We start from the raw sequence: 25,586 nt of genomic DNA on the forward strand, positions 1-25,586 counted from the left end.
CTTTCTGAGGAAGGTAGAGTGTGACCATGTCCGGCGTCATATAGTGGGACGCGGGGGCGTGGCCTAGTCACGTGCATGTGAGTGCATTTGTTGTTTCGTGAGCACATTATGTGCTAGGAGATAAGAGATATCTCATAATGGCGAAGAGCGAGACGCTCAGCCAGTATTCATATAACTAGGTTATAGTATAACCTTTCATACATGTTTGCGTCCTAGTACCACGGTAGGTGAAGCAACACTTGGACGAGGAGTGGCAGGAGTGCAGGCCTCATATCCAGGCTCGGTGATGACGTGATGAGTCTCAGGTGTGTAGGATGACCCAGGTAGACAGCGTGGTGATGAGGAGTCAGGAAGCAGCCCATATAAGGGCGTGGGGACCTGCTGCCAGACAGGAGAGAGAGAGGCCCTGGCTCAACTCTCACAACACCAGAGGGAGCTCCACAAATCATGTCAAACCCAGATTCGGCTCAAACAAGGGACTAAACACGTTTAGAAATTATGCCACATCAATGTGGAACGCCCTAGCCACAGCTGTAAAGGAATGTGAATCACTACCCACTTTCAAAACCACTCTCAAAGAGCACCTACGGGAGACTGCAATTCGAAACTGGCCCCTGTAAATGTCCTAACCCAACCCCCTCCAATGTACAGTAAATGTCCTAACCCAACCCCCTCCATTGTACAGTTACCCACCCCGCCTACCCAACCCCCATCCCACCCACCTCCAATGTACACATACAATGCCTTATTGTGCATATTAGGCTATATGACACTAAGTGAAAATCAGTTATGTAAACATACAAGTAAAAAGGTATGATGATAACAAAATAAAGGAAATACTATAAATACACATAAAACTAAAATAAACTATAAAAACGATATACTGTGTATGTGATACTATGTGCACAACAGCTATTATTTATTTGGTTGACACATTTTGTAATAAATGTACCAGCTAACATACACGTTTCCTTATCTTCTCCAATAACAATTAGAAGCTTTTGTGAATGTAGGAGGGATATAAAGATTGGGCAGAAAGTGCATCTCTGTTTCAATTTCAGCAATGCCTCCAACAGCTTTGGGCTGCTGGACTTTAAACATGTTGTTACTGATATTGTCACCAAAGATGTCACTCGTCATATTGCATTGAACATCATAGGAGTATGACACATGCACAGTTACAATTTGACAGAATTTACAACACTCCACCAGCCCAATCTGAGCATGCACCAAACCCCCATCTCCCATTGGACGCCTGGATGGTCACCTAGCCTACATTTATTAGCCTTGGTTGCTGAGCAGCCAGGACGCCTTTCACATGGCCTTCACTTTAGATTAGTTTGCTGTTGTGTTTGTTTCCTTTACTTCCACTACAACCACACACACGTCCACACGCTTTTACACCACTGATGCCTAACATTCCATATTTCATAATGAGTTGTTGGGCTTATTTTAATAAATACCTTCTTCACCTTTCACCAGTGTGTGGACTCTCATTTGTTGCACATCCTGAGCCAGGTTTGTAACACACACACACACACACACACACACACACACACACACACACACACACACACACACACACACACACACACACACACACACACACACACACACACACACACACACACACACACACACACACACACACACACACACACACACACACACACACACACAGTAAACTCAAACATGTACGTACACGCACACATGCACACACAGACACACGCACAGAGACAAACACACGCACACACAAATACAAGAAAGGACAGAAAATACAAGATATCACTCTCACTGGATATTTCGATCCTCGGTCATTCATATTGCTGCATGGTGGTTGCTAAAAGCACTCCTCTGTGAACATCAAAGAGGGAGAGATTCATGCAGAAGATTAGAGAGGAGCTGTGCAGAAATGAAAGAGAGGGGGCATTTTAGAGCACAAACATGTAACATCAATCCACCCTCCTTGACTGAAAAAAGCCACCTGCTCTACTTTATGACATTATCATTCTTGAAGTTCTTTGGGCAGCTAGGCCTTTATCTAACGTGACCTCAGTGTCGCCAGTGAGTGAGTGTGTACATCTTTAGAAAAGGGTGACTTTAGCGAGAATGCACCAAGATGCCAAATGTGGGATTTACTCATTTAAAGTAGCATATTATAATGGAAAACCTTCTGCCTTTTCTGCCTAGTCATGGAGTGAACTCAGCAGTCTGGAATATACTGGGAAAACATAACATTGGTACTCTATGCTGTTTCCACAGAAATCCCATACATAACTCCCCACCCCCTCCTAATAGACAGTCTCCTCCCCACCGCATGTATATATTCTCTCCCCGCCGTATGTATATTTCTCTCCCACCCACCCACCCCCTCCAAATGTACAGTCTCCTCCCCACCGTATGTATATTTCTCTCCCACCCACCCCCTCCTAATGTACAGTCCCCTCTCCATCATATGTATATACTCTGTCAGGATCTATGGGTAACTAACAGTACTGTATATTTGAATATCGTATATGTCACAAATGTATCAGTACTAAATACCTGTATGTCCCTATGCCATAAATGTCATGTATGTTGAGTATGTCATAAATGTCAATATGAATTGAAAATGGGGGACCCTGATGTAAACAAGACAAACGTCTTTCTCTGGTCTCCATCCCCTTAACAATTGTGTGTATTGAGCCGTACTGTATTGTACCCATTCTGCAATCTGTTAAATAAAGTTTTCATTCATTCAACTGACCCTGTACGTTACTGGATGTTATGCCTGGGCTTCTGTAAAAACAACCAATCATCTTTTACCAAATATTTGCATATGACAGCCTGTAACTGAGGGGTACAATTCCCTGACTGTATTAAATAAGTATGGTATCATTAAACCACTACTGTCTTATGTACATTACTACTGGCCATACAGTACACAGGTATATCAGATGAACACTTCCCACAATGACACGGTTCCACACAAAACTGGGTTATAATAATATTTATTAGCAGCAATGATAGTATATAACAATACTTTACGTAGGGTTGCGCTTATAAGGCGAAAGAATGTGCGTGAGTAAATCAATAACGTAAGTCCATTATCATATTACGCAGGAGATAATGAATACCACCTGTATCTTAGGAATTATATCTATGGTACACTAGTAAGGCAGCGGGAGATACTGGTAGGGTCCCTCCGGTTGTAGGCCAGCAAGGGGAGAGGATTTGTCGGTAGTAGAGTCTGGGTCAACGAAGAATAGGGAGACTCCAAGTACAGGAGACGGTGCAATAATCTCTTGATCCGCAGACGAATAACAGCTGTTCTCCGGCATGCAGCTCCGCATGGAAGAAAGCTAGCCAGCCTCAGGCTTCTTAGAGGCGGGCTCGACGTTGCTCCTCACAGGGTAAATCCCACACAATTGTGGGTGTAGACGATTCTCCGCTCCATCAGTTACAGGACCAAAGCAAATATAATCCAGCCGAAAAGGGCTATGTAGTCGTCGGGTAGGTTATCCAGTGTACATGTCCACACGGTCCTCGTCTAGGGCTCCTCGGGTGAAGGCGCCAGGGTAAGCTGCCCAGCCTGGATAAGCACACTAGCTGGTACGAGGAAACGTTGGTGATGCTGGTCACTGTAGAACGGTAGCCGCACGATACACTATACATAAATAGACTATTACTGAATTAATAGAATAGGTCGAACTCGACGGTACAGCGTTAAACTCTGATACTTCAGTTATTAATTCGCACGCGGTCTCAATGCTCTATTTGGGGCCAAACAGGCCTTACTTCACCGCACGTTGTATCGTGGGTAAGGCTTCAACTTATTGGGTAACATACTTCTGTATTCACCTGCGCCGTATTTATACGTTAGGTGAACAAACTAGTACCAGCTTTATTCCTGTCTCGTATCCTTGCGCAGAGCCGTTCATGTCCAGGCATGTCTTTGGCGGTGACTTTGAACTAGACCTTGGGGGTATGGCAGTGGCGCCTAAGGGACCGCTGTCCAATAAGAGAACGAAATATTATGGTCTGTACTAGGTAAAGGGATATTCCGTGTATATGTACAAGGAATACACAAGGGATATCAAACGATATACAAATATTATGCAATATATATCAATTAATAAATATATATATTCGGTTTAATCTGATCCTTCGTAACAGCCGCCTCCTAATTAGTCCCACCTAATTAGATAAGCAGAGACAGATTAACCGCACTGTCCACTACTCAATGTCTGTTGTGAGGGTAGGGCAGTTCACAAAGTCAGGGGGTCATGGTCATCATCAAGAGTGTCGGGGAGCCTTGGCAACTCTATCAGCCTCGCCACGGGCCGGGTGTATGTCCGCCCTTGGACGAGCACTTCTGCCGCTCTGACCTTTCCGTCGGCACCAGTGATCACTTTGCTTACGCGGCCGGCCGGCCACATAGCTCGGGGTAGTGACTGGTCGATAATCATGACGACTGTTCCTTCTGTCAAATTGTCTCTTTCTTTCACCCATTTCTGGCGGGTCTGTAGAGACGGTAGATAGTGGAGGAGGAAACTGTTCCAAAACTTGTCAGCCAATACTTGACTGTACCTCCACATTCTTCGGCCGTTCGCTTCTTCAGGCCTGTACACTGTCTGTGGTAGCGCGGGGTCCAGCCGCCCCATCAAGAGAGTGTTGGGGGTGACTGGGTCGACATCTGCTACATCACTTGAGACGTAACTGAGGGGCTTTGAGTTCAATACTCCCTCGATCTCCGTGAGGACTGTCGTGAGGACTTCTTCCGCCACGGTCTGGGCCCCAAGCACGGCGTACAGGGCTGTCTTTATTGAACGTACTTCTCGTTCCCAAGTTCCACCGAAGTGAGGTGCATTCGGGGGATTAAACTGGAAATCAATCTGAGAGGGAGCGAGGTGGGTCTTAAGTTCTGGGCCCATAGCTTGGAAGCTCTCTCTCAGCTCTCTTTCTCCGCCTTTGAAGTTTGTCCCGTGATCAGACAATAATATAGACGGTTTCCCTTTCCGCGATGTGAATCTCCGGAAGGCCATAAGGAATGAGTCTGTGCTCATGGTAGGAAGGAGTTCTATGTGTATCGCTCGGGTGGTCATGCATTTGAATACAATACCCCACCGCTTCTCAGTCCCTCTTCCTTTCTTTACATACAGCGGGCCGAAACAGTCCATACCGGTGGAGTGAAAAGGCTTGTCGCCGAGTCGGAGGCGACAGGGGGGTAGGTCAGCCATCCGGGGTATACTGGGCTGTGCTCGCCATTTTTACGACAGTCTAGACAAGTCTGCTGGTAGCGTCGTACTGCTTCTCTTCCTTGCAGTATCCAATAACGACGTCTGATCTCCGCGAAGACTCTCTCTGCCCCGGCGTGGTGCACGTCCTCGTCGTATTTCTTTATGATAAGCTCTGTGACCTTGTGTCGGCTGTTTAAGACTATCGGGTACTTGACGTCATCCGGTAAGTCTGGGGCTCTCCTCAGACGACCACCCACTCTGATGAGATTATGGGCGTCGCTCTCAGGGGCTAGGTGGAGCAGTCTGCTGTCTGCCGGGACTGGCTTTGATCCCTGTAGACAGTCTAGCTCGTCGGGGAACGAGTCTCTCTGGGCTCGCTGTAGCAGAAGGAGTTCTGCTTCTTCGTAGTTAGCTGCAGTAATGTCAGTAGTGGGCTGAACCTCTGGGTGGTGCCACAGGAATGTCTTTAGCTGCGCACTCTCAAGGGTGAGGCAGTCGTCTATGTTGGGATCTGTGGGGACGAGTGTGTGTGTCAACCCACAGAACATAGATTTCTTCTTCTCTGCCTCCTCTTCACTCGCCTCCCGTGGGGTGGGTGTAGGCCACTCTTCTTCCGGGAGCTTGAGGAACTCGGGCCCGTCACTATATAGATTGTGACGGGTGAGGTCATCCAGGGACATTCCCCGGGTGATGACGTCAGCTGGGTTGTGTTTTGTGTCCACATACCTCCAGCTTGCTGCTTCTGTTAAATCTTGGATCTCTGTGATTCTGACTCCCACGAAGACCTTGTATCTACACGAATCGGACTGGATCCATGTGAGTACGGTCATGGAGTCTGACCACAGGATTGTTCTTTGCACCGGAATGGTGAGTTCACGTTGGATTAACGTGGCGAGTTGCGCTCCTGCTAGGGCTGCGCAGAGCTCTAGACGCGGGATAGATTGTTGCTTGCGGGGGGCTATTCTTGAGCGAGCCAGGATGAAGGCAGTATGTATTTCTCCTCCCTCCTCTCGGGCCCGCCACCGAACCGTAGGCTACTTCGGAGGCGTCGCTGAAGACGTGCAGGTCCATCTGGCACGTCTCCGGCCTCACTGTGGGTGGGAAGTAGCTGCGGCGTATGTTGACACCTGGGAGTGAGCTGAGTTCTGTCTCCCACTCTCTCCATGTGGAGGCAAGGTGTTCGGGTATGGGGTCGTCCCAGCCCTGGTCCTTGTCCCATAACGCTCTTACAATCATCTTTGCCCTGGTGGTGTAAGGTAGAATACATCCCAACGGGTCATATTGTCTGGCGAGTGTTCTGTATACACTCCGTCTTGTGGTCGGTAGTGAAGTCGACCTTCCCTGCTCCTTGGTCAGGGGTGTGTGTTTATAATGGAGCGAGTCTGTTTTGAAGCGCCAGACTAGTCCTAATGTCATTTCTTGGGCTTCTCCTGGGATGGTCGCCATCCAGGTCTCGCTGCTTGCTGCCTTGTCCTCTGGGGAGAGGCTGCGCAATACTTGAGGGTCGCTGCTGGCCCACTGCCGGAGATCAAAGCCGCCTTTGATCAGGGAGGCGCGGAGCTTGAGTAGGAGGGCCTCGGCTTCTTCTGGCGTCGAGACGCTTTGCAGACAGTTGTCCACGTAGAAACTATTTCCTACACTTTGTCGGACCTCTTCATCAGCTGCTGGGTCCTCTGCGACGTGTTTTTGCAGTGCAAACGTAGCACAGCATGGGCTGCATGTGGTTCCGAAAGGGAGGACTTCCCATTGATAGATGGATGATTGCTCATCCCCGATCCTCTCTCTCCATAAGAACCGCAGCCGGGGCTTGTCCTCCTCCACTAGTCGCACCTGCAGGAACATCCCTTTGATGTCGCCGCTGATGGCCACCTTGTCTTGGCGGAAACGTAGCAACACGCCTAGTAGAGAGGGGCCGAGTGTTGGGCCGGGCAAGAGCTCTTTATTCAGATTTTGTAATCCGATCTGGTAGCTGCAGTTAAACACAATACGATCCTTGCCGTTGTGGTGGACTTTGTGGTGCGGCACGTACCATGATTCGGTCGTCTGATCGGCCTCTTTAATGTCAATTTTCTTTATGCGTCCCGCTGTGATTAGCTTGTCAATCTCAGCGCGGTACACAGTAGCTTGAGCGGGGTCTCTGGCTAGGCGCCGCTCTGTGTTCGATAGATACCGCTCCGTCGCTTCTTTTGGGGCGTGGAAGGTAGGCATACCCTCTCGCCTCAGGAGTGGAGTTGCGTATCTCATCACTCCGTTGACTTTGACTCTCTTTGTCCCCCGCTCGAGGAGGGCTATAGCATAAATGTCTTCCTTGGAACGAATGTGTTTCTTTTTGTTCTTAAAGGGCATTGTCTCTAGTGTCCATAGCCTCTCGACGTGCTGTAGGAGGGTGGTGTCTTCTTCTGTCACTCTGGAGTGGAGGCAGCTAGTGGCTGCTGTTCGGTTAGGAGACCTAGAGAGGGGGCCTTGTAGTGTCCATCCTAGGTGGGTCTCGACTGCTGCTGGACAGCCTCTGGGCCCGGTGTGGACCCGGTCCATCGGGACGATGAGGTGTGCATGGTCGGATCCTATCAGCAGGGTCGGGGTGGCACCGTCTATGAGCGGTATAGGTAGTTGACGCAGGTGCACATATTTATCCATCAGCTTGGCGATGGGGTAGGTGTACTGCGACAGGCCTATGTCTTGGCTGGTGAAAGCGTTAGTGATCCTATACCGTCTCTCTGGCTGCCCGCTTGCTGCGATAGTGAAGGAGACATTCTCGCCCTTTATCGTCTTCAGGTCTCTTCTTATTGTCCGAATCGTCATCGTTTCTTCGCTCCCCCGCAGCCCCAGCTGGGCCGCAGCGGACGCAAGGAGAAGGGTCTTCTCTGACCCGTCGTCAAGGACGGCGTAGGTGTCCATGACCTTGTCTTCGTAACTCAATGTTACGCGGACCACCTTCAAGAGCACCCGGGCACCCCCGCTGCTGGCGGGGTCAATGTACATAACACTTGCCTTTGTGCTGCTTGAGGGTGCAGGCTTTCTTCTGTTACTGTCATGTAGGACGTCCAAGTGGGCTCCGTCACACCGACTACACCTCTTCTTTAGGCGGCACTCGGCTGCCATGTGACTGCGCGCACATCGGTAACAGCGTCGGTTGGACTTTATCCATTGACTCACCTCGTCGGCGGTCATCTTCTTGAACGTGTCACAGTGTGACAGCCAGTGTTCCTTTTCGCAGTACGGGCATACAATCTTCCACTTCTCTTTCATCGAGGGGGTACTGTGGTTCTTGTTGCTCGGTACTGATTCGGCTTGGTGCATGACGGTCACCAGCCTGCGGCCATCGTTTGCTCTCCTAGGTCCCTCTCTGGAGCTTGGTGTGCTCCGCACGAACGTATCCAACCGTAGGCTGTTGACTTCTCTCGCCAGGAAGTCGGCTAGGTCTAGGAGGGATGGCTCGGGACCGTTAGGATCACGGTGGTCTCTTTGCCGCCTGAAGCGCTCTTGTCGGGCGGGCGGAAGCTTCTCTAAAATCCTCTCAACATTAGAGTTTGCGTACAGTTCGTGCATACCCTTTTCCTTTTGCGCCCCCAGCATCCCTACCAGGGATTGTACCTTGATAGACAGGTCATCTAGTGAGCGATTGTCTGTGGCTGGGGGTAGACGGTCAATATTCCTTATCTCTTGTATTACGTAGTCCCATATGCGTCCATATCGTTGGTCGAGGGCTGCTAGAGCCGCGGTGTATGGGGTAGTAGAGGTGGAATATGCCAGCGCTATAATGTGCGCTCTGGGCACCTTCAGGTGCTTGAGTAGGATAGCATACTTGTACGGTTCATCAGTTACATCGGACATCATTGTCTCTAAGCACATTCGTAGCTCTGTGTACTGTGCTCTGTTCTCGTGTGTGAAGTCCGGGAACGTCGGTGTGCCAAGGTACGATGCCATGGATGGCTGGCACATCGGTGAGCGTTGGAGGAGAGGCCTCCTAGGCGAGTCTCCTCTTACTTGTCGTGGTGGGCTGGTACCTGTCGGGTACCAAGGCCCGCGTACCCAGGTGCTGTTCCTCGGGGCTGGTCATGCGTCAAGCTCACCCGTGAATTGAGTCGGGGGTCTGTAGCGCAGAGCCGCGGGGGTAAAGTCTGGGCTATACTGGACCTCCTGGTCCTGTGGAGTACGGTGATGCTGTTGGGCTTGACTCTCCTCCTCTCCCTCTTCTTCTTCCTCTGCCAGGTCATCTAGATCCTGTAATCGTCTATTTAGCCTCTCCGCGGCATAGGCCGGTTCTTCCCTGTTGCTGGGTCTCGCTTGGACCGGTCGGGGAAGGGGTTCGGAGAGGGGTATAGGCTCTCTCTGTTGGCCGGGCTCAGGGTCGCTTGATCGGGTAGGGGAGGGTGCCCTAGACCCTTGTCTTGACGAGGCCCTGGAGCCCTGTGCGGAGGGAGGGGGGGTTACCCTGGCAATCAGCTGCTCCATTATCTGCGCTTGTAATCGGTCGCGCTCGGCTTCGCGCCTGGTGAGAGCGAGGTCGCGCTCTGCTTCGCGTTGGGCACCGGCATCGGCGCGCTGGGCTTCGGCGGCGGCGCGCTGGGCTTCGGCGGCGGCGCGCTGGGCTTCGGCGGCGGCGCGCTGGGCTTCGGCGCGGTCTCTTACCATATTCTCTTCCGTCTGGAGGCGTCTAATCTCTAGGCGTATGCGGTCTTCGTCACTCCGTTGCTGCGCTTGAAGGTGTTCTCTTTCCATGGAAGAATGTTCGCGCTCGCTAAGCGTCTGTGCTTGGAGTCGATCGCGCTCGGTTGAGGCTGCCAGGCTGGCGATAAAGGCCTGCGCCAGCATCTTGTCCGCCTCGCTGGGGGAAGACGCTGGTTGAGGTGATCGGCTTCTGGTAGTACTCGTTGGAGATCCGTTCTCCTGTCGCGTACCGAGGAGATCCATCTCCTGGGTGCGCGTCTCTTCTTGTGGTGGGTCGGGTTCCATCCCTAGAGGGCTTTCTTTATCCTGGAGCTCTCCGGGGACTACCTCGTCGACGTTGGCGGGGGGTAAAGTCATGTCAGGTCCCTCCTGGTCTCCCCCGTGAGCTTGGTCAGTTACGTTAGAACCCACTAGGGTCTCTACTGGCGGGGTAGCCTGGTCGGTAGGGTTGGACATAATTTTACTATCTACTTTTTCCGCGTTTAACGTCTGTAGAAAGCTAGGTAGTATACGGGCAGCGTAGTCCTCTAAGTACTGAGGTGGATGCCGTCTACGCTGCGGGCGATCTATTTTAGGAGAACCGTTTGTGGAGTGTTCATCATTGGCCATGTCAATATTAATACTACTATATTAATATTACACTAGTTACCCTCCGGCTCGAAGGACCAATTGTAACTGAGGGGTACAATTCCCTGACTGTATTAAATAAGTATGGTATCATTAAACCACTACTGTCTTATGTACATTACTACTGGCCATACAGTACACAGGTATATCAGATGAACACTTCCCACAATGACACAGTTCCACACAAAACTGGGTTATAATAATATTTATTAGCAGCAATGATAGTATATAACAATACTTTACGTAGGGTCGCGCTTATAAGGCGAAAGAATGTGCGTGAGTAAATCAATAACGTAAGTCCATTATCATATTACGCAGGAGATAATGAATACCACCTGTATCTTAGGAATTATATCTATGGTACACTAGTAAGGCAGCGGGAGATACTGGTAGGGTCCCTCCGGTTGTAGGCCAGCAAGGGGAGAGGATTTGTCGGTAGTAGAGTCTGGGTCAACGAAGAATAGGGAGACTCCAAGTACAGGAGACGGTGCAATAATCTCTTGATCCGCAGACGAATAACAGCTGTTCTCCGGCATGCAGCTCCACATGGAAGAAAGCTAGCCAGCCTCAGGCTTCTTAGAGGCGGGCTCGACGTTGCTCCTCACAGGGTAAATCCCACACAATTGTGGGTGTAGACGATTCTCCGCTCCATCAGTTACAGGACCAAAGCAAATATAATCCAGCCGAAAAGGGCTATGTAGTCGTCGGGTAGGTTATCCAGTGTACATGTCCACACGGTCCTCGTCTAGGGCTCCTCGGGTGAAGGCGCCAGGGTAAGCTGCCCAGCCTGGATAAGCACACTAGCTGGTACGAGGAAACGTTGGTGATGCTGGTCACTGTAGAACGGTAGCCGCACGATACACTATACATAAATAGACTATTACTGAATTAATAGAATAGGTCGAACTCGACGGTACAGCGTTAAACTCTGATACTTCAGTTATTAATTCGCACGCGGTCTCAATGCTCTATTTGGGGCCAAACAGGCCTTACTTCACCGCACGTTGTATCGTGGGTGAGGCTTCAACTTATTGGGTAACATACTTCTGTATTCACCTGCGCCGTATTTATACGTTAGGTGAACAAACTAGTACCAGCTTTATTCCTGTCTCGTATCCTTGCGCAGAGCCGTTCATGTCCAGGCATGTCTTTGGCGGTGACTTTGAACTAGACCTTGGGGGTATGGCAGTGGCGCCTAAGGGACCGCTGTCCAATAAGAGAACGAAATATTATGGTCTGTACTAGGTAAAGGGATATTCCGTGTATATGTACAAGGAATACACAAGGGATATCAAACGATATACGAATATTATGCAATATATATCAATTAATAAATATATATATTCGGTTTAATCTGATCCTTCGTAACACAGCCCTTATTTGGAGCCGGGAACACCACATATCAAATCTGCCGGAATAGTGAAAGAGTTATATTATACAATGTAAACGTTTACCTTTGGCTGTGGGGGAAGGAGGGTGCTTGCCTTGTCACTCCCGGTCAGGTAGCCAATTAGGGCAGGGAATGCCGAATTTTAAATATGGTCTGTGCAACACCCACTGCTGTTAAATTCAAGGGAAGAACAATGTGCAAGGAAATACTTTGTTAAAATAGGATTTAGAGTCGTTTATTTGGGAACAAAAAATCTTAACCAACATAATCAATATACTTCATAAAATTATATAAAAGTGCTGAAAAAATAAATAAATAAATAAATAAATAAATAAATAAATAAATAAATAAATAAATAAATAAATAAATAAATAAATAAATAAATAAATAAATAAATAAATAAATAAATAAATAAATAAAATAAATAAATAAATAAATAAATAAATAAATAAATAGGACCTTTAATATTGTAACAGCTAATTTTTTTTGCTGCCATGGTGATGTTACAATCAGTTGCAATGTTCAACTGCTTTCTTGCATTTGGTCCCGTCAAGGTCCCTTCAAGTGGCTACATGAGTAGAGCTCCGGACTCATGATCGGAAGATCACCGGTTCAAGCCCCGGTCAAGGCTCCTGTCGGAAAGTGATGTTGTTGTCCAGCAGGGGGGACACTGTCTTCTGGACTTATCAGTAACAATGCGATAGGGCGATAGGGACCGTATAGGGGCCGTACGGCTGCGAGTGCCGTCCTTCGGATGAGACGCTAAACCGAGGTCCTGATTGAATTTGGTCTAAAGAAGAACCCAGGACGCCTATCGTAAAGAGTAGGGGGTTCCCCGACATTCCTGGCCAAATTACCAATAATGAATTGGCTGATATCAATCCGACTCCTGAGCCGTTCAGCCATTGTGTAGTGTGATGTGTGCCGGGTGCCAGTGTATGGTAGCCATTGTGTAGTGTGATGTGTGCCGGGTGCCAGTGTATGGTAGCCATTGTGTAGTGTGATGTGTGCCTGGTGCCAGTGTATGGCAGCCATTGAGCCTGCATAGCCCAAGGTTGGGTGCTACCAGTGGTGGTGAAGGAGGCAATTTCCCTAACCCTACGTTGTAAAGTGCTTTGAGTATGAGAAAAGCGCTATATAAATGTAATGAATTATAAAGAACGTTTACCCCCTAGTTAGTTACCCAACAGCCACAGATAATATAACTTTACACTGAGATGCTTTTAAGAACGTTTACCCCCTAGTTAGTTACCCAACAGCCACAGATAATATAACTTTACACTGAGATGCTTTTAAGAACGTTTACCCCCTAGTTAGTTACCCAACAGCCACAGATAATATAACTTTACACTGAGATGCTTTTAAGAACGTTTACCCCCTAGTTAATTACCCAACAGCCACAGATAATATAACTTTACACTGAGATGCTTTTAAGAACGTTTACCCCCTAGTTAGTTACCCAACAGCCACAGATAATATAACTTTACACTGAGATGCTTAACATTTACCCCCCTAGTCACTCCAGCGCTCCCTTGCTCTGCTGTGGTTAATCAGAGGAATGCTGATCCCCTCTATCAGCTCTATCCACTCACGTGACTCGGCTCATGTACTGTAGCACGACAAAACGAATGCAACGATAATGCAATAATAATAATGTAACGAGGTAATAACGAGAGCGGCTGGATTGTTCCCCGGGCGGAGCGAGCAGACGGGGAAACAATGGTAATGTAATTTCAGATCCCAGAGGTCCTGTTCACAAAGATGTGAGAGCGTCTGGATGATGAGGCGTCGGAGGATACCGTTACTCGTGCTGAGCGGAAAGTTATGTCTCAGGCGTTCAGTTGACGCGCCGCACACTACATCCCCGCCTGCCTCTCTCCCCCTTTTCGACACACATACATACGATAACACAAACATCACACGATAACTATACACATACCGATTACATCATAGGGTTGAGTCCCTTTGCTCTTTGGCTTCCTGGCTTTGAGACAGATTTGTTTGTGTTAACAAATATTGATTGTACTGCCTTAGACCACAGGAATAGCATTATATGAATTCTTAAATGGAGTGGAATTCCCCTTTAAATCGATGCCTGTACTGTGCCAACAATGAAAGCCAAAGTTATTCAAGGTCTACTCTCTTTAGGCATGTATTTGGCAAATGCTGAATTGTACACACACACACACACACACACACACACACACACACCCACACACACACACACACACACACACACACACACATTAATCCAAACGTGCACACGCCTGCCATTAAAGCCATGGCTTACCAAAGGGACAAGAAGCATTGCTGGATACATTTTAGGCACTTTAGTGCATGCTCCCTCCCAAATCTCCCATTGGAATACTAAGGATGCCCTTTACGATAATTATTGGGAAAACTTCTAATAATTTATATTCAAATAACTTTCACTGTGAGCCCTCTGACAATCCTGATACTGATTCAGATTCCTTTATTAAGCCATATGTGTAACCACATTGGTAATTGTCTCAGCGTTAGAGTATGCATTTTTCCATACATTTTCTTTTCACATAACAACAACAACAGACACAGGACAAAGACAGTGCAGTGCAGGATTAATCATTTGAATAAATATATATATATATAAAGTGTAAAGTGCAGAGTTCCAGGTCAGTCCCAGTGCAGTATTTTTGCCAGTGTCATTGTTATTGTGCCAGTGTCACTTGGGGGCGGAGGGGGCCTGAAGCATTGATCAGCCTGGAGGCTAAGGGGAATAAGCGCAGTCTGTGACGAGCTTTCACAGCCTTTGGGATCTGCAGCCTTCTCCCAGAGGGGAACAGGGTGAAAAGGCTGTGTCCGGGGTCGGTCATGATCTTTCTTGCTCTCTTCAGCACCCTGGAGTCGTGCAGGGACCTGAAGGAGAGCAGCGGACAGCCGATCACCCTCTCCGCGGAGTGAATCCCCTGCTGCAGCTTGGCGAGATCTTTTGCCGCTGCAGCGGGGAACCAGGAGATGATGGAGTGGGTGAGGATGGACTCAATGATGGCTGTGTAAAATTGGGCCATCATGGTCCTCGGCAGTTTGTATTTTTTCAACTGCCGGAGGAAGAACATCCTCCCCTGGGCCTTTTTAAGCAGGGCCGGGATGTTTAGCTCCCACTTCAAATCCCGGGAGATTGTCATGCCTAGAAAGCGGCATGACTCCACGGAGGCCACCTGGGTGCCTCCCAGTATGATGGGAGGGGGCGGGGCTGCTTTCCTCCGGAAGTCCACTACCATCTCCACTGTCTTTAGAGCATTGAGCTCCAGGTTGTTGCAGCTGCACCAGCTCTGCAGCCTCTCGATCTCCCTCCTGTAGGCCGACTCGTCCCCCCTGGAGATGAGACCCACCAGGGTGGTGTCGTCAGCGAATTTCAGGAGTTTGACAGAGGGGTGCAGAGAGACGCAGCTGTTGGTGTACAGGGAGAACAGTAGTGGGGACAGGACGCAGCTGTTGGTGTACAGGGAGAACAGTAGTGGGGACAGGACGCAGCTGTTGGTGTACAGGGAGAACAGTAGTGGGGACAGGACGCAGCTGTTGGTGTCCAGGGAGAACAGTAGTGGGGACAGGACGCAGCTGTTGGTGTCCAGGGAGAACAGTAGTGGGGACAGGACGCAGCTGTTGGTGTCCAGGGAGAACAGTAGTGGGGACAGAACGCAGCTGTTGGTGTCCAGGGAGAACAGTAGTGGGGACAGGACGCAGCCCTGCAGGGAACCGGTGCTGGTGGACCTAGAGCTGGAAATGCTCTTCCCCAGCTTCACCCGCTGAGACCTGTTGGACAGGAAGTCGGTATAAATCCACCTGCGAGTGGAGGCCGGCACCTGCAGCAGGGATAGCTGGTGTTCCAGGATGGGTGGAAGGATGGTGTTAAAGGCAGAGCTGAAGTCCACATAAAATATCCTGACATAGTTGCCCACGCAGTCCAGATGTTCCAGCGTGTAGTGCAGAGCCATGTTCACAGCATCCTCTGTGGATCTGTTGGCTCTGTACGCGAACTGCAGCGGGTCCAGCACAGGATCAGTAATGAGCTTCAGGTGGGCCAGGACAAAGCGCTCCAGGACCTTCATGACCACAGAGGTCAGGGCGACAGGTCTGTAGTCATTAAGGCCCGTGACCTTGGCCTTCTTGGGGACGGGGATGATGGTTGAGGCCTTGAAGCATGCTGGGACGTGACACAGCTCCAGCGAGGCATTAAAAATGGTGGTAAACACCGGGGCGAGCTGGTCAGCGCAGTGCTTCAGGGCAGACAGAGTCCGGGCCGGCCGCCTTCCGGGGATTCTGACTCGAAATCAGCCGTTTCACCTCTCTCACACAGACAGATAGAGGGGAGGGGGGGGGAGGGGCCCACTGGGGTGGGGGGATGGAGGTTGTGGCCGGGTGGGTGGAGGAAGAGGGCGGGGGGGAACCTCTTTCTCAAACCTACAGTAAAATTAATTTAGCTTGTTCGCAAGGGGGAGGCTATCAGGCGCCTGTGGGGACTTCGGCTTCCATACGGAGGAGGAATTCCTGTCAGAGAGCTGCTGCCGCAGTTTCTCTGAGAAGCGAAGTTTCGCCTCCCTCACCTCTTTGGCGAACTTGTACTTGGCCTGCCTGAACTGGCATCACCACTACGCCTGGCCACCTCCTTCTCCGACCTAAAAAAAAATCAAAAAAAAAAAACCAACCAGGTGCGGAGACACTCGCATGCGCCTCACTGGACCACACTCTGAAGCTCCGCTCTACAGGTTGATAGTTTTAATCTCTGCCTGTAGCGAGGGATCAGGTGGATAAGATGGTGATCACTGTTGCCCAGTGCAGCACGGGGGACAGAATGGTAGGCCTGCCGAATTGTACAATAACAATGATCAAGAGTGTTAGCTCCCGGAGTTGGGCAAGTGACTTGCTGCCTGTATCTGGGGAGAGACCGGCTCAGATGAGCCTGGTTAAAATCCCCCAATACAACAACAAAACTATCCGGGTGATTTCGTTCAACGTTCGTCAGCTGTTTGGCCAGCGTGTCTACCGCTGGGGTGACGTCAGCGTCAGGAGGAATGTAAACACAGACGAGGATGTAAGAGTTGAACTCACGGGGGGAATAGAATGGACCTTTACTTAATCACTTAATAAGCTCAAATATTTTAGGCCTATAGGCGGTTTCACTGGGATTTTGTTGCTAGGGAACAGTTGCTCAACAGACCCGAATGTATTTCCTGTTATTGCATTAGCAAACATTGCAACAGGGAAAGAACACCTACGGGAGACTGCAATTCGAAACTGGCCCCTACAAATGTCCTAACCCAGTAGTACAGTAAATGACCAAGTATGGCTTTGTCAGTATTCCAATGTAGTGTACAGTGTCCCCCACCCCCCCCCCCCCCACCCACCCCCCCACCGTATGTTATGATGAATTGAAAATGGGGGACCCTGATGTAAACAAGATGAAAGTCTTTCTCTGGTCTGCATCCCCTTAACAATTGTATGTATTGAGCTGTACTGTACTGTACCCATTCTGCAATCTGTTAATAAAGTTTTCAACCAATCAATCAAAATAAACCCGGATCCCTTTAGAATGTTTATGTTGTCAAGTTGAAACCGTCTAACATGTAAAAAGGCTAAATTGCCATACAGAATAGCGAAGTGAAAAATATTGTGATACATAAAATGTGTAGAAATATCATAATGTATTTCAGCCATATCGTCCACTCAGCACTGGATCCCCCCAGGGCTGTGTGCTGAGTCCCCTTTTTTACTCTATTTACACCCACGACTTCACCGCAGTCCACCCCAGCAACACCATCATCAAGTTCGCTGACGACACCACCGTGGTGGGCTGCATCTCAATAGGTGACGAGACCGCGTACCGCGATGAGGTAGAGCAGCTGTCAGCCCTGTGCAAAATCAACAACCTGCAGCTGAAGCTAAAAACCCAGGAGATGATCGTGGACTACAGGAGGAAGAAGACCGACATACAGCCCCTGTACATCGACAGGGGAGGCGTGCAGAGAGTCTCGGTCATCAAATTCCTGGGCGTCCACCTGGAAGATGACCTGACCTGGAGAACCAACACCAAGGCGATCGTGAAGAAGGCACAGCAGAGACTCTACTTCCTGAGAGTACTGAGGAATTACCACCTCAGACAAGACCTGCTTGTGTCCTTTTACCGCTGCTCCGTGGAAAGCATCCTCACCTACTGCATCAACGTGTGGTTCCTCAGCTGCACAGCCGCAGAGAGGAGGGCGCTCCAGAGGGTCTTCAACTCGGCCCAGAAGATTATCGGCTGCCCTCTCCCCTCACTGGAAGAACTATACAACTCCCGCTGTCTTAAGAAAGCAGTCAAAATACTGAAAGACCCACACCACCCGGGCAACAAACACTTCGTACGGCTGCGCTCGGGCAGGCGTTTCAGCGTCATGCCCACCCGGACAAACAGACCAGACTGAAGTTTAGTTTTTATCCCAGGGCCATATGTGCACTAAACTCAGCTAAAATGTTTAACAACAATCTCCCCTGCACACCCCCCCCCCCCCCACACACAACACTAAGGGATAGTGCAATTATATTTTACACCCCCCTGTTTATGTTTACGTTGTGTCTATTTATGCCTTACTCTTGTTTTTATATTTAATACTGTGTTTAGGACTGTGTTTTTATGATCTATAGGACTGTGTGACAGCTAGCACCTAGGGCTGCATTTTAAATGTTGTTGTAACACCGTAACAATGACAATAAAGATCATTCTATTCTATTCTGAAAGTAAATATTCTTCTGCACAGCCTCTAAAATATGTTATCCACCACACGAGCAAGAGACGGAGAAGAGTTGCAGCTTACAGCACAGAGCCACGGCACAATTTTAATCAACCTCGCTGCGCCTGGACGTCTACGGGGAAGAATGGGTTCGATACAGAGTATAATTAATAAACCACGCAGTCAAGGGCTACACTCGCACGACACTCTCTCCCCACGACCGCCCTCCCTCCCACGCAGCTTTTTGTTTGCAAACCCCTCAAAAGCTCTCTGTTCCCCTATTCCAACACGCCAGAGTGGAATGTAATAATACAATAAAAATACCTTCTTTTTTCATTCACATTCTACTTGTCCTGCCTATCTGTGGCAATCTATGGTGGCGGGGTCAGTTCCAATTTAGAATCATTTTCCAAGGGTTCGTTTTTCTCTCAATTTACTGAGAAACTAAGTTTTTAATTGAAACCTCACTTCCCCTTTGCGAGTTGGATAAATTAGAACCCAATGTGCCCACAATTTGACCTAAAATAAATTCCTTCTTTACTTCCTTTTGAGAGAGAGAGAGAAATGCAATCATAATCGAGTTTGAGAGATTGAATGCTTTATTGAATAATAGAAATTGTTAAAAGAGTATGGTTAAAAAAATAGATGGATGATATTGAATGGATGGATACAGATGGATTCTTTATTTAGTGTTGGAAGCTGTAAGTTGACCAAAATGGCCAGACAAATACATCCATTCATACTTGATTCACTGACAGTTCAATCAACTATAGTATAACAATGGCTAGCGAGCTACAATGTAGTATTTTTATGTAACTAACAATACCTGAGTGTTCTTAAATTAGATCCTTGGTTTGTCAGTGAAGCACCCTCAATATTTCGATAACCAACACATTTAGTTTCAATGTAGGATTCATATAGGGGGGAAAACAAGGAAACAAAACAAACCAAACAAAAAAAGAGAAAGCTAGAAAATAGTTAAGGAGATCCTTGGTTATAGACAGGTAGCTTAGCAACCAACCCATAAAGCATGACTAGGTGTGCTTTACAGGCTCATAAAGCATGGAAAGCCTGTCTGGCCAATCCTCTCGATAGGCTGGAGCCACCCATTGTAGTGTTTCACGTGTTATGGTCATATATTTCAAAAGTTCCTTGGTCCACGCAAAAACCAAGCACATGTATTATCATCACACTATCCATATGACATGGTGCGAGCTTCATAGTGACAGTATGCACGTTTAAATAAAGGCACTTATGAATGAGAGGAACATTTTGAAAATAGTCACGTCAAGTAGGAAAAACACAAGTATGCATATACAATAAATAGTTTAACAAGGATCATTTGTTCAGAGAGATAAAAGATACACGTTTTTGCTAATCAAATATATGCCCAAAAATATATATATAAAAAGATCATAAAATCTAGGGTCTTTAGGGTGACTTCTGTAACTGTATTGTTTAACGCAAGGTCTTATTTAGTTAATAAACAATGTATGATTGTGGAGCAATACTTCTGGCACATAGTAAGAGCCACACAAATATATATGGCATATAGAGTATCTATATCAGATGTACATACATATTTGAACCCTTGCACTGAAGAACCATATAACTCCCGTTTATTTATTTTCTTGGATCAATCCAAATCACTTGGGAGTGTGAATGTGATACATCACCAGAAAGCACTCAGCCTCTACTGTCTTTAACTATGAGTCATCACACTCACCATATTTAGATAATAAAGTTTCAAAACGTGAAATGGTTATACGGTTCTTCGTCTGAGGCGCTCATTTAGGGCACACAAAACATCTTGTGACGATTATATATATAAAAAAAAAAATGATGATAAAAAATATTTTAGAAGTTACGTAAAGAAACTTCAAAACATTTCCATCAGAAACGGAACAATAAAAGTTTATCAAAGCTTTAGCACGTGGTCCATCGCGTAACACATCTCCTCGGCGCGCAGACATGTTCACTCCACATTCCTGTACCTGGTGAAGAGGTTGTAGAGGACTCGCAGGGTGGACTTTAGATCGCAGTTCACTATATCTGAAAGACAAATTATTATAAAAAAATTTATTAACGAATGAATAAACATGTTACAGCAAGTCCTACCATTGAAGAATCGATGTTTATTGATGGTATTTAACATCTTGGTAGCAAACAACAACAACAACAACAACAATCAAATAGCAGGTGATTATCATTAAATGTGACCAATGAGCTGTGGCTCTGTGCCATGTTGTATGGCAAAGAAAAGCTTGAGGAATGGGAATGAGAAAGAAAAATGTTATGCTATGAATATGATCGATCCCAGAATATTTGACGTGAAAAAAAATCGACATCATCATACTTGATGTCACAGCCTGCAGGTAGGTGTGGCGTGTGTATCTAGTGATGTCACGACGGAATCTTAGTGCAGCGTCATTTGAATGTGGTTAATCGTGAAAAGTTAATAGCAAATCAACTCCCTGTTGTTCCCCGTTGACGTGGAGATTTGTGTTGGAAGTGGTCGGCCCCTTTCAAACTACGGGGCTCTGAATGTAGGAGATTTAAAAACTAACAAAAAAAAAGAAAGAAACGTAGATATAGGCTAAATATTCCATTTGTTGTACATGGGGTGTGTTTATATATTGGCACTCCAAGTGTCAGAGTGCACTCTGGCACAAACTGGACAGTTAATAAATTCAGAGCCGTGTCAGAGTTACCGTTATTCTCTCCAGCCAGTAGGAGCAGAGGAGTGTTCTAATGGTTACTATAGTACAGCGTTTCCCAAACTTAGGTCTTATTGGGTCGCCGCCAATCAAAAATAAATAAAGATTATTCTATAATTTTCTTTTTATAAAAAAGCTGTAGATGTGTTGATTCAGTTTGGCACCACATACTTATGTGAATCTGGGTTTTCTACTCTAGCATACCTGAAAAACAAATACAGAAACAGTCTAAATGCTCAGCATGACCTCAGAATAGCACTTTCAAAAACAAAGCCCAAAATAGATCTGCTGGTTGAAATTAGATTTCATTGTGCCATAGATGAAATATTATACCCCTTCCAGCATGATGTCAGGTCAGTAGAATTTTTAAATAAGTCAGTACAAATTAATCAGAATGTTGCTCAATGTTGGGGTTTAAGGTTGAGGGACGGAAGGAGGGGGTAAGAAATGGAGAGTTGAAAAAGGGGTGAGAAATAGAAAGGAGAGTAGAACATGTTTGTTCATTTAAAAGTGTTCCAAAATGTTACAGTATGTACATTATGTTATGAGGTGGTGAGCAACATAACATTACACTCTGATTATTGCGGTGATGTACTTTTATAATTAAATAAATACATTTCATATACATTTGAAATTCATGGTTTGTTGTGTTCTTTATCAGTAGTTTATAAATGTATGTTATGGCAATTCATGATGTATTTTTGTAAGTTTGGGTCCCGGGGAAACACCAAATTTCTCTTTTGGGTCTCGAGCTGAAAAGGTTTGTGAACCCCTGCTGTAGTAGATAATGGTATCAAGCTAACTGGCTAAACTAGCTAGCATGCTAGCTGGCACTCAACACAGAACACTTTTTTTTTAATTTATTAGATTAGATTCCTTTATTGTCTCTTTACTGTACAGCACAAGTACAGTACAACGGAAATAAGTTTGGCATCCAACCAGATTGCAAATGTAGCAGTAAAGTGCAACAGCAATATATGTACAGGTGGTTAACACTTTAATCGCCATGGGTTAAATTCATAATTTACCATCCCTCGCCAGCTCTATTTGTCTATGGAGAAGTTCCCCTTCTTTGCAGGGCTATAACTTTTTAAATCCTATTGCTAAATTGCCATTATTATGGCCCATTCAATGTCCTATATGTATTGTTCAGGGTGTAGCAACGTTAAACTTTTTCATTCACATATTCATACTAAAATATGGTCTAAAGTATAAGTATGTTTTTATCGTTTTCTGCAGCTTTCTTCAGAACGTGATTTATAGCCCCAAATGCATTATATTGATGATCAAATACAGTTTGGTAGGAATCTGTGCGAGATAAAAAGTTTCAACTGGACGTGGTTCTAGAAGTTTCTACGCATCATCTGATGATGACCGGATGGGCGAGGGGATCGTTTATAATTCCGTGGGCAACGTTAGATGATTCATCCAGAGTGGGTCATGTTCATCAGATCAGTTAGTATTGAAGACGTTAGAAAATAACGCTGAATCTTACCGTGGCTTCCTCGCGCCGCTGGCAGATGAGCGTGGAACAGATTTTTTTCTATTATGGGATGTAGAAATGCCCGATCCATTTCCAGGTTGTATAATAGTATATACGTCCAAATAACGTTGTTTATTGAGTTAGGGCGAGCAATCTATTATCCAGTGTTTCAAGATGGAGTCGCGGGAGCTATAGCGAGTGGTCGGACCACATATAGATGAGTACTACCGGTTCAAAGGTTAATTTCCGGCTGGCGATCTGCCGATCGGCCACCAGATGGTGCTCTTGAACCGCTAGAGAGTTGAGTGGAGCTTTGCACTGTGTCTCAGGGCTCCGGAAAGGAAATATTTTTGGATTTTTGAAATATTGACATCAAAGACGAGTTACGGCGTCTTCGGCAGAATGAGCATGGCTCGGAATGACGTGAAAACTCGTTCACGGCGATCATAGTGTTAAACTGGGTACAAAATATACAAATTAGTACTACTGAGTGTAGTGCTAATCAGATAAATAAAGACAGTAGGACTACTACTGGCCAGCAGCATAACTGGGACGAGTAGTGGGCCTACATATATAGATATTCATTCATTCAATCTTTATTTATACTCGATAATACACTGAGTAATTAAACTAATTTACAGTGCCGTCGAGATGTTACATACACAAGTGTCACAGTGTGTTCATAAATATAAAGACATCAGACAATCAGAATAATTGAGAGCACATTTTAAAATACATTAAAAAAAATAATAATAATTTTTTTTTAAAAAGAATAAAATAGCTCAAAATTAAAACAGAGGTAATAATTTAAAAACAATTACATATTGTGGTGACCTGATTGGTCATTAAGGTTCTAAACCGACCCATAGACACTAGACTCTAGAGTGTCTAGTTTCAGTGTTTCCTGCAGGGTATGATGTAGGGGCAAAAAAGCTAAAAGCAGATCTACCAAGTTCAGTACAAACTCTAGGCACTCTAAGTGTAAGCCAAAAACTGGATTGTGTACGACAGGGTCCAGTGGTCCATTCCAATAAAGAACTAATATAATTTGGACAATCTCTAATTATGGCTTTATAGATAAAAAGATTGCAATGCAACTTACGTCTCTCTGCCAGAGAGGCCCACCCGACCTTATTATATAGGATACAATGGTGAGTATACCATAACTATCACCGGTGATAAATCTAATGGCTGAATGGTAAACAGAGTCTAAGGGCTTAAGAGTGGAAGCCGCTGCATGTCTATAAATCACATCTCCGTAAAGGACTAAAGTAAGTAGCAACCGTCTTGTTATCAGAAACAGTTTACAAATCCCTCTGGTATTTTGTGTCTCTGTTCCAATGGAATCGTAATGTTCTTTCAGTGAAAATCGCATGTAGGCCTACGAACGCACAGACCTACACAGAACATTACACGGACCTACTACAAAGAGAAAATGCGTGTGTTGGTAATAACACACACAGACAACACGATCTAAAGAAGAAGACATTTCATTTCCGTCGGGACTGGAATAGATTTCATAAAGGGATTGCTTTTTGTGGTCCTACCTTCAGGTCTCGGTTTGGGTTTCTCCAGCCCCCCCTCCTGCATCAGCTCGAAGGAGAAGGTGACGTTGTGGACCTACACACACACACACACACACACACACAACTGTAAGGCAAATGGAGGAACTGAATAAACATGCATGTGCACACCCACACACAGAAGATTAAAATGTGTATGCACACAAAAGTACACCTATATATACGCTCCACACACACACACACACACACACACATCTACACACACACACGCGCGCGCGCGCGCCTACATTCGTGTGGGTACACACAAACCTCCACAGTGATAAGAGAATGTGGAAACAGGTCGATAATAAACACAATACACTCGGGGTCAATTCAATCCCTGTACCACCGTTTCCTCTGTGGGCAAACACAGCCGAGCTGTGTTCTGTAAGACCATAAGCCTTCAGCAGCTGCACAAACACTCCGTCGTGTCCTCACTCATCCACGGCGCTGCCAGAACCTCACTTCTTACGGCTATCCATTTTTCTATCGTTACTGTAACTAACCCACGCTGGATGTAGACGATGTGTTATGATGACCTTAAAAAAGTACTGTGCGCACGTCATTTTCACCTCTCACCATTACCAGCGAGTGTCCTCACCTTTAACAAATCCTGCATGCATGCGTGTCGATCAGGAACTGTTCTACTTTTGACATAAGGAAGGTTGGCGTGTGGATATCATGGACGCTGAACCTTCCCATGGTGACCTGGGCCTAACTTGATGAAACACCAGTGAAGGGAGGTGCCCACTTGATAACCTTGGTGATGTGCTGACAGACAGACAGACAGAGAGACAGAGAGACAGACAGAGAGACAGACAGACAGACAGACAGACAGACAGACAGACAGACAGACAGACAGACAGACAGACAGACAGACAGAGAGAGAGAGAGATAGAGGGATAGAGAGAGACTGACAGAGAGAGACAGTGGTACTGACAGAGAGAGAGAGAGAGAGAGAGAGAGAGAGAGAGGTACTGACAGAGAGAGACAGAGAGAGCAATAGTGGTACTGACACAGAGAGAGATATAGTGGTACTGACAGAGAGAGAGAGAGAGACTGACAGAGAGAGAGATAGAGGGATAGAGAGAGAGACTGACAGAGAGAGACAGTGGTACTGACAGAGAGAGAGAGAGAGAGAGAGAGAGAGAGAGAGAGAGAGAGAGAGAGA

General features: G+C 46.6%; 2 protein-coding genes across 2 annotated transcripts in view; one reads left to right on the plus strand and one right to left on the minus strand.

The window, feature by feature from the left end:
• LOC311229466 (uncharacterized protein) overlaps positions 1–14,847 on the plus strand; it is a gene marked incomplete at both ends in the record, with an annotated part of 33,088 nt that extends 18,241 nt beyond the window's left edge. The window contains one exon of the mRNA XM_084315546.1: positions 14,781–14,847. Within this exon, the coding sequence (XP_084171672.1) occupies positions 14,781–14,847 (67 nt within the window). The remainder of the gene's footprint in view (positions 1–14,780) is intronic.
• A 4,387-nt stretch (positions 14,848–19,234) lies between these two features.
• The window catches only part of parvaa (parvin, alpha a), a 59,194-nt gene continuing 52,842 nt past the window's right edge, over positions 19,235–25,586 (minus strand). Inside the window, exons 12-13 of the mRNA XM_084315548.1 lie at positions 24,401–24,473; positions 19,235–20,705 (exon numbers count right to left, since the gene is read on the minus strand). Coding sequence (XP_084171674.1) covers positions 20,629–20,705; positions 24,401–24,473 — 150 coding nt within the window. The 3' untranslated portion in view covers positions 19,235–20,628. The remainder of the gene's footprint in view (positions 20,706–24,400; positions 24,474–25,586) is intronic.

The sequence above is a fragment of the Notolepis coatsorum genome (genome assembly GCF_963971535.1).
Source record: "Notolepis coatsorum genome assembly, chromosome: 6".
Taxonomy (NCBI): Eukaryota; Metazoa; Chordata; class Actinopteri; order Aulopiformes; family Paralepididae; genus Notolepis; species Notolepis coatsorum.